The sequence below is a fragment of the Ictalurus punctatus genome, chromosome 6, assembly GCF_001660625.3.
Source record: "Ictalurus punctatus breed USDA103 chromosome 6, Coco_2.0, whole genome shotgun sequence".
NCBI lineage: Eukaryota > Metazoa > Chordata > Actinopteri > Siluriformes > Ictaluridae > Ictalurus > Ictalurus punctatus.
The window spans coordinates 20,463,887-20,473,768 of record NC_030421.2 but is presented as its reverse complement, the minus strand read 5'-3'; the positions used below and the strand labels follow the sequence as shown (position 1 = coordinate 20,473,768).

The 9,882-nt window shown below is 37.9% G+C and overlaps 2 protein-coding genes across 3 annotated transcripts in view; both read right to left on the bottom strand.

Annotated features, from left to right (window-relative positions):
- On the bottom strand, nt 1–4,911 carry slc25a6 (solute carrier family 25 member 6). The gene is made up of 4 exons (XM_017470809.3): nt 4,715–4,911; nt 1,484–1,973; nt 1,248–1,388; nt 1–1,087 (listed from the first exon to the last, which is right to left on the bottom strand). Exons 1-4 carry the CDS (start codon nt 4,823–4,825, stop codon nt 930–932), a joined length of 900 nt encoding a protein of 299 aa, XP_017326298.1. The 5' UTR covers nt 4,826–4,911; the 3' UTR covers nt 1–929.
- A 388-nt stretch (nt 4,912–5,299) lies between these two features.
- The window catches only part of asmtl (acetylserotonin O-methyltransferase-like), a 7,403-nt gene continuing 2,820 nt past the window's right edge, over nt 5,300–9,882 (bottom strand). For both annotated transcript variants that reach the window (XM_017470811.3, XM_047156100.2), the window contains exons 9-14: nt 9,251–9,422; nt 8,904–9,088; nt 8,661–8,793; nt 8,382–8,522; nt 7,610–7,732; nt 5,300–6,524 (exon numbers count right to left, since the gene is read on the bottom strand). In XM_017470811.3, the coding sequence (XP_017326300.1) occupies nt 6,310–6,524; nt 7,610–7,732; nt 8,382–8,522; nt 8,661–8,793; nt 8,904–9,088; nt 9,251–9,422 (969 nt within the window). In that variant the 3' untranslated portion in view covers nt 5,300–6,309. The remainder of the gene's footprint in view (nt 6,525–7,609; nt 7,733–8,381; nt 8,523–8,660; nt 8,794–8,903; nt 9,089–9,250; nt 9,423–9,882) is intronic.

Genomic DNA, 9,882 nt, shown 5'->3' with positions numbered 1-9,882 from the left:
TGAGGTATTTTCTTTTATTGTGTTTACAAGCATTCCTGCTGTTTAGTCAACAATAACATTTCTGCAGTGTGGTTTCTCAATGTCTGATTATAATATATTTCACATGATGGGCAATGTCTCATTTCACTGTACTTTGTGGACATACACATTCCTGATAATGGGACCTTATTAATCGAGATCAGTCTAACATAACTTCACATACTGACAAGAAAATCACCATGAAAATATCCATGACTTCCCTTATTGCTTGAGAAGGAAAATACTTTTAGCAGGGTTCCACAAAAAAAAGCTGCTTATCATGTCACCCAGGCTCTGAATGTGAAGGCCATTTTTCTGGCTTTGTAGTAATAAAGTCTGAGTCGTTTATTGTGCTGATCACTCCCCAGTTCGCAAAGAGGGGAATTAAAGCATCATGTTGAATACATCTCTGGTCCAGCCAAGCCTATGCTTATACAAGTTTGGGCAGAAATGAAAAGAAAATTCATGGCTCAAATTTTAATTCTGTGGTATCTGATCCTTTATCTGCTTATATATTTTTGTTATTACAGACCTTAAGTAGCATGTTGCAATTCTTCCCACTTTTTTATGGAATGAAGATAAACTGTTACTATATACTAGCCATACATTAGAGCCTGGTCCATTGACAAATACTGTCAAAACCTAATACATGATCATAGTCTTGTTTTTAATCAAGCTGTGACAAATGTTCATAAACAAGAAAACAATAACATTTCCAACTCTACTACATACTAATATAAACTAATTCACATAGTATATAAATAAATGCTACACAGGTTTATGCTGGCCTTTTACATACAGTAGCTACACACTGCAGAGAGAACAATATTTGGGGAAAGCATGACAAACTTTAGCAATTAGATCTATTATATGACTTTTTTTAAATTATTCGTACTACTTGCTAGGCATAATTAAACAAATTTCTTGAATTCATCATAGAGCACAAGCACAAAAGCACCTCCCATGCCTCTGAGAACATTAGACAAAGCTCCTTTGAAGAATGCTTTGGGGCCTTCATCGCGTGCAATCTTCCTCCAGCAGTCAAGCGTCCCAGTGTACATAATGTCAACTGTAAGAACAAAACACAAAGGCTTGAGCTCATATCACCACTCCCGTTATGGGGAGCAGTGGAAGTCACTCAATCTTTTCAAGCTACAGTGTTATAGTCTATTGTTCTCAGTATTACTACTGTGTGTGTGTGTGTGTAATGTTATGTTTGAGCGCTGTACCTCCTTTGCGTCCAGACTGCATCATCATGCGACGCCTCACGGTGTCAAAAGGGTAAGAGACCACACCAGCCACTGCTGTAACGCTCTGTGCAATCATCCAGCTAATCATTATGTGGGTGTTCTTAGGGTCAGGAAGCATGCCTGTCCACCACCACACACAACATCCAATACACATAAATAACCAAGCACTACACACAAAGCTTACATCTGTCATGCTAATAGTGGAGACGTTTTACCTTTGGCTGTGTCATAGACCCCAAAATAAGCTGCCCTGTAGATGATGATGCCCTGAACAGACACATTAAAGCCCTGATACATGCCTCGCAATCCATCAGACCTATAGATCTTAGTCAGGCAGTCAGCCAGGCCATTGAATTCTCTGGAGGAGGAGGAGGCTTTTCCAACATCAGCTGCTAAACGGGTACGGGCAAAGTCGAGGGGATAAACAAAACAAAGAGACGTTGCTCCTGCTGCACCTCCAGATGCAAGGTTTCCAGCAAAATAGCGCCAGAATTGAGTGTGCTTGTCAACATCACCCAAGAAGATCATCTTATACTTGTCCTTAAAGGCAAAGTTGAGGGCTTGGGTGGGGAAGTAACGGATGACATTGGCTAGATTGCCACGCCAGAAGGAGGCAAAGCCTTGCTCTTTGGGAATCCTCACGACACAGTCAATAATTCCTTTGTACTGTTTGTCAGCGGTGATTTGCTTGCTGGCATGTTGTACCTGCACAGTGAAATAGGTAAGTCAACAATGTCAAGAATTTTGCAAGAGAGAGAGAGAGAGAGAGAGAGAGAGAGAGAGAGAGAGAGAGAGAGAGAGAGAGAGAGAGAGAAAATGTTTTTGGAATAACAGCCCCATTATATTTTATATTTGCAATTAACTGTATTATTATTTTTTTCAGACAAGGGTCCCAATTAGTGTGAACCTGATGAAGCTCAGATATACATGGCCAACAATTTTTGACTGTGAATTAATTATTCATTTAATAGCTCCTTTGGATCAAAACTCACTGGAAGTAGATCTGGGGGCCCCTATAGCCACTTTATTTAAAATATATATATATATATAAAACATATATATATATATAATAAAAAAGCCTAGCAACACATCTTGACATTTTTTCCAGACATTCCAACTGTTCTGCACTCAATACACTTCTTCAGCTCACATCACAGCTGCTGGTAATGCAAGTTGAGAGAGTTGGTTCAGGCGATTCAACACAGGTGTGTAATCCCTGACTGAGTTGTGCATGTGTAATATAAAATATTATTTTCTGTTTTGAAATGCTATTCTATGTCTTCAGAAAATACTTCAAATTGTATTCTTGTATTCACATTTTGACATGTGAAGTGATTATGAGGATTAAATCGATATACAAAATATTGTGGATATGACCTAAAATAGAGACTTCTAACGACTTTTTAGCATATAGAATTGGCAACACTGACCTAAAAGAACACTGCAGCCTATAATCAACACAACAGGCTTCATTTGCAGGACACAATGACTGCGTTTATATGGACAACAATAATCCACTCTTAATCTAATTAAGACCATAATTTGATTAAGAAACTACCATGTAAACAGCAACCTTAATCTAATTAAGGTCATAATCTAATTAAGCTCTAATCGAATTAAGACAGGTGGATTACTCCTGCTTTAATCGTATTATGGACGTGCATTACAGACATGTAAACACCTTAATCACATTATGAACGTCGTGTGAGCATTTTCACCGCATTTTGCGACAGGACACGATCACACACGGCAGTTTTACGTTTTACGGCGAACAAGAGAGTTCGGCTGTGTCCCAAACTGCATACTTGACTACTATTGGCCTGTAGTGGGGAAAAATACATGCATCTCAGCTACTATACAGTAGGTAAGTATGCGATTTGAGACGCAGCCCACGGCTTCAAGCAGTCGTCTATTTGCACGTATAGCATAACTAATAATTAACCGCACTTGAAGCGTTCGTAAAAAATTTAAATAAAAACACCCAAAACTGTATACAGTACCATAACGAAAACGAACTGTATGTTGATACATGAAATTCTGGAGGGACGTCGGACAGCGTGGCGCGGTGACATAATGACGCGGGCTCTTAATCTAATTATGATCAATAACATGTAAAACGGGTACATGACAGGAGTATTCTAAAAGGGACTCAAGTAAACACCTTAATCACATTATTATCTTACTTAGATTAAGGTCAATAATTAGATTATTGCTGTCCATGTAAACGTAGTCAATGTCAGCAGTAGTTGCTAAATAATGTGAACAAATAGGCAGAGCTTTGGTCTTTATAATGAAAAAAAAAATCACACATCTAACTTAAAGTGCACCTATTATGTTTTTTCAAATATTACCCTTCATGTAGTGTGTTATATAGCTGTTTGTGAATGTAAAAACATCTGCAAAGTTTCAAAAATCAAAGTGCACGACAAACGGAGTAATTAACTCCCAAAAGAAGGAATCGATAGCTGAACAGCTGAAAGAGTCGTTAGTAATTCCAGACTTACTGCCTGCACAAACCTACATAGGTTTGTAACAAAAAGCCCCGCCTGTGGTCTTCATTGGCTGCTCCAGAACAGATGGAGGATACTCGTTATGGTAGTGGGCGTTTCCTTTTCAACACTTGCTAGCAGCGGTAGACCAATCACAACAGACTAGGACATCTGACCAATCAGAGCAGAGTATGCTCTCTGAAAGGAGGAGTATAGAATGAATCCTTTAGAACGGATCATTTAAGGAGTCGTTTTTGACACTGGGGGGAAAGGTAATGCTTAAATTTAGTTTGTTTGTTTTTTTTTGTTTTTTACATTGGATGCATGTAAATCTATTGGATGAGACCTCTAAAACAAAATTAGGCACGTTTCAAAACCTTTAGTGCGCTTTAAAGAAGGCAGAAAGTATCAGAAATGTAACATTTCCCTTTCATCCGCTCTCACTTTACACAGCATATCACAGCATATCTCTGCGAGAACCAGGCTTCGAATGTTTGAATCAGTACGGAGTTGATTCATTTTGCTCGGTTACAGTCACCGTCACAAGCTTAAAAAAGAGTAGCCGTGCACTTCATGGTAGGGAAATCAGTAAATGCTGCAGATGGGCTACCATTCTGTAGCAACGCGTCTTTTAGACCTACATCTACATAACCAAAGCGTACGTGTATATCCTTTGTAGCACAACACAGACACAGCGTGTCATGTGTCAATGCAATGCGCTGCTCAGGCTGCAGGGATGCTGTAGAAGACTCCAACATGGCCTCTCAAGGATAAAGTCACACCGGGCTGCAGGAACTACTCACATGTCCAATTCATTCACTACTACAGCTATTTAAAGCTGCGATTAAAACAAAATTAATTAATTAATAAATAACTTTTATTTCTCAAATAACAGCAACTACAAGAGCCCCTCTAACGTGCCATCACGGAGAGCTGGGAACAGAAGGTTCTTCTCACCTGCAGGAGCAGTTTCACTCTCTCGATTGGCGCGACGGCGGTTTTAGAAATGGCAGCCGCAACTCCGCCGGCTAGAAAGTCTTTTGCAAATGATATCGCGGCGTCAGCCATTGCACCTTGTGTCCAACTGAGACGCAGGTTTTTACAGGCGAATGGATGGTGATGACTTGTTCAACTGCAGAGTCTCCGAGCGTCCGCGCAGGTGCAGCATCACTTATCGCGAGAACTTACCCGAGACTTCAGATCCGCACTAGCATCCTTGCTTACATTTCCATTCTTCCATTTTATGGACACCTTTTGAAAATATGACCCCCAAAACCAAATACTACAAAGATGCCACTTCGCCCCCATTTGCTGACTGAATGCTAATATGGCATTTCAAGGTTTTTCCTGTACAACACTGAATTATGAGAATACCCTGCTGAAATATCCAGCCTGATCTGACCAACTACCAGCTGCCAAACAGGCCAAGCTGATCAAATTGGCACATTAACATTACCAGCCAGTCTACAACACAGTGATTAGATAATGACATGTATTTGACGTGTCAAGTAGCTTCTGTGGACACTGAAAAAGTAAGACACCTTTGTACAAGTCACTTTTATTTAATTATTGGATAAGATGAGATACATCTTATATCTTTAAGAAATTAATAATTATTTACAGATGTACAGGAGACAGCCTGAAACATTTAATTGACAATTAATAAATTCCTGGACAGTTAAAAGTTGCCATATAGTATAAAAATTCCTAGTCAGTACGTTTACATGGACAACAATAATCCAATATTAACCCGATTAAGACAATACTCTAAGAAACTACCATGTAAACAGCAATTATTGATTACCTTAATCCGACTAAAGTCATACTCGAAGTAAACACAAATAAAATTAAGACACGTGAGGTATTCCTATTTTAGTCGTATTATCGAAGTGCGTTACAGGCATGTAAACACCTTAATCACACTATTAATGTTGTGTGGGAGTTTTCAATGCATTTTGCGACAGCACACGTACACACACGGCAGTGCTCAACCGTTTTACAGCAAACAAGAGAGCACGGCTGCGTCCGAAACCACGTACTTACCTACTGTATAGTAGCCGAGATACATGTATTTCACTTACTATATAGTAGGCAAAATACATGTTTTTCAGTTACTATATAGTAGGTAAGTATGCAGTTTCGGACGCAGCCGTGCTCTCGTTTGCCATGGCTTCAAGCAGTCGACTATTTGCACGTATAGCATGACAAATAATTAACTGCACTTGAAGCTTTCATGAAATTAAAATTGAAACACCCAAAACTGTATATGGTACCATAACGAAGATGAACTGTATGTTAATACGTGAAATTCTGGAGGGAATGTCGGATGGCAGGGCGTGGGGACGTAATGGCATGTGCCATTAATGGATCTATGTTCTATAACATGTAAAATGGGAACATGAAATGAATATTCTAAAAGCTACTCATGTAAACACCTTAATCACAATATTGTCTTATTCAGAATAAGGTCAATAATTACTGCTGTCCATGTAAACGTAGTCAGCGTTTTGTACATTTTAAGCTTTTCAGGCAACCACAGAAGAACAAACTGGTTAAGTTTGATCATCTTTCACAAACAGCATGGCATCTAGTAGATTGTCTGTGTATCGGGTATGTACAGGACTGAAGCCATGCTTCTTCATTAAGTTACTGTACTCAGTGGCACTCCTCTGCCTCCCTTCAGTCATGCTGAGTGCCTGCAGCAGGGCTCGACTTGGCCTGGTCCTCTCCTCATCCAGCAGAATCTCTGAGAGCAGCAAACCACAGCCTGCACCACAGTGACACACAAATGATTCATTCTACTTAACGAATGACCAGTACTACAGCTTTGGAATACTGCAACCCTCTCTATCCTTAAGAGATTATCAGCTACTGTAAATAAAGCTAACAGAGTTGGACCCAGTGGACCGTGTGTGAACGATTTCAAATGTTGATTTAAGGTCAATCAGTTTAAAAAAACATAACCTATTATTCACTTAGAATGACCAGTGTTTCATATACAGTGCCCTCCACTAATATTAGCACCTATGGTAAATATAAGTAATATGTAAAAAAAAAAAAAAAAAAAAAAAAAAAAATTGTCTTTATTTGTTCAAAAATACTCTGCTCTCATGTATATTAAACAATTGCAAACATAACACAGGTTTATAAAAAATAAACTATCTTTGTTAAATATGTGTGCAACAATTATTGGCACTCCTATGAATTCATATGAGAATAATATATTTTAAGAATATTCCCACTGATATTTCAAAAATGTTATGTTTAAGACCAAGGAATATAGCTGTGATGTGCAGCAAAAGATTAGTGAGCTTCACAAAATGGGAAATGGCTATAAGAAAATAGCACAGGCATTGAAAATGCCCATTTCCACCATCAGAGCAATAATTAAGAAATTCCAGTCAACTGGAAATGTTATGAATCATCCTGGAATTGGATGTGTCTATACTGTCTCAAAGCACTGTGAAGAGGACGGTTTGAGTGGCCAAAAAAATCTCCATGAATCACAGCAGGAGAACTGCAGAAGTTATTTGCGTCTTGTGGTCACCACAAGTTGTTTGGAAGGGTTTCAAGAAAAAAGCCTCTACTCTCATCCAAAAACAAATACAAGAGTCTTCAGTTTGACAGACACTACTGGAACTTCAAATGGGATCGGGTACTATGGTCAGATGAAACCAAAATAGATGGTAATACTTAGTGTTCATGTACACATGTGTACATGTACATGTAAATGAATCATATGAAAATGAATAAATAAATTAAAACGTAATACTTAGTGTTCATAATGTTAATTAATGCTAATAATACAGCATTTCTGACATAATTCCGACATAATGGTTAAAATGTTCTTACCTGGAGTGCATGTCTCGGACAATTTACTCAACAGCTCATGTACTTTCTCATCAGACCAATCATGGAGAATTCGTGCGAGAATATAGAGGTCTGCTTTGGGTAGGTCATCTTTGAAGAAATCTCCTAATCCCACAAAAATAGACAATGAAAGTATTTTAATATCAGTAACATGATATAACTTTGATGCAACTTAAAAAAAAAAAAAACCTTAATAATGAACACATTTTCAAAGGATTGCATTCTACATGGTTTCTGGATAATTATTATTTTTTTAAACCTAGAAAATGGACCTCTATTTAAATTTAAACTAAGAGAATTCCAAGAAATTAAACATGAAATTAAATTTCATGAAATGTAAGAAATAAGAAACAAGAAAACAATCCAAAACATAAGCTAAAAATCAAGATGAACAGATAGAGAAGTCAACAATAATGGACAAAGATTGGCCTTAAGCTGAACCAGACATGTCAGGAAGAATATGGGGAAATATTGGGAAGTTATACAGAGAATATTAAAGAAATTGGAGGCAAGTATAAAGCCAAGGGCTGGAAAGTGGTTATTAGAGATTAATTGTATCACATCCAGAAAGGGAAATGCATATCTTTGAAGTAGGATTTTCGTTTATTTCCATATTTTCTTAAGATCCTACTATTTTGTTAGCTTACACTATTGGGTCATTTCTGCTACAAACTGTTTTTACATCAGTCAAATATGACTCAATAAATGTCTTATTGCTGTAAAATATTTCGGGTATGCAAACATTTGCACTGACCTGCAACAAATGACACTCTGCTATCCTGGTCTTTAGATTGGAAGTGCCTTCTCATTTCAATAACTGCTGGCAAGTCAAAAACAATTACAGACAGTTCTGGATGGGCTTTGGTGAACTCATAGGCCATGGCACCAGTACAGCCTGTGAAAAGAAAATACAGAAATACAATGGCACCAAATCCTTAGTGTGACTAACATCTGAATGGCAGGAATGCAATAGCATCTTTTATAATCACTATAACTATATTTCAACTGTAAAATATATATGCAAAACAGCCACCTCCAACATCACAGGCTGTTCTGAAACGAGATAGATTGAATGCTGTGGCCACATCTTTTCCAGTCACATTAGCAATGCTGTGCATGGCATTCATAAAGTGCCTCATCACGTCATCTTTTTTTGAATTCACATCCTTTAACAAGAAAGGGAAATACAAAAATGCATATTTTATATTCTGTTGTACTGTAATCCATACTGTACTACATTATTATATATTGCATCATCAGCCTCAATATCATTTACCTGAATCACATTTTCAGACTTCTTCCCAAGAGTCCTCTCATGCTGATTTGTTCCCTCCCTCACAGCACTCTCTAGGTGGGTGAAGAGTGGCCAGATCATGTCGTTGCAGTGTAGGATGTACGCATGCAGAGACAGGGGGCTGTCTGATACCAGGAACTGTCTGGCCTGCTCTGTGTTCCTATACACTGACAGAGAATGTACACAATATAATCAGCACAAACAGCATTCATTGCTGCAACATGACAACAGTGTCTTTACTTAAATTCACAGGTAAATCTAATAGAGCATATGCCAGGAGCAAAAAATGTATTTTAAATTTATTATTAACCTAGTTTTCCAAGACTCACCAGGCTCGATTTCACATTTGAGCTTATGTAGTAGCCCTAAGGATACAGCAGCATCCAGTAATCTTTCAGTGCCCAGCAATGAGGCATCAATTCGATTGGCTACTTCCTCCACTGTAAGGCCAGAATCACTCAGAACATCAAACACACCCAACTTGGATGCTGTGAACAAAGTCTGGTAGAAAGCACAGCAAGAATTAGAAGCCATGTATCATCTGTTCAATCCAAGTCCGTTTTGAAATTATTATTTTTTTTTTTTTAAGAAAACAAAACAAAAGAAAGCACGGAATGTTTTGCAGAAATAAATCCTGAAATTTCAGAATTTTCTCATATTCCATTTTCTATTCAGTTAAATAAGAAATTTGAAAAATGAACATTTAAAAAGGCACCTTTTTTTAAACTTACTTCATCTACACTTTCATAGAAAACCATCAGAGTTTGATAGGAGCATTTTACCAAGGAAGACAAGGGGAAAATAACTAAAAGACATCGGAAAGATGGCATCATTGGAGCCAAATGTGGATGCCATAGTTCAGATGTTTGATGATGGAATGGCATGCATGCATGCTATATTTGCCAATCTGCCTCAAATCAGTGTAGAGAAATGCTCAACAATGAGTGTTCATCCACAAGTT

Bases quoted from the DNA above. Each gene is read 5' to 3' on its own strand.
- slc25a6 (XM_017470809.3), bottom strand. From the start codon at position 4,825: ATGGCTGACGCCGCGATATCATTTGCAAAAGACTTTCTAGCCGGCGGA. The intron at 1,389-1,483 runs GTAAAACGTCTC...GGTGGTGGACAG, and splicing joins GGTCTATGACACAGCCAAAG to GCATGCTTCCTGACCCTAAG. The intron at 1,088-1,247 runs GTACAGCGCTCA...TTGTTCTTACAG, and splicing joins GCAGTCTGGACGCAAAGGAG to TTGACATTATGTACACTGGG.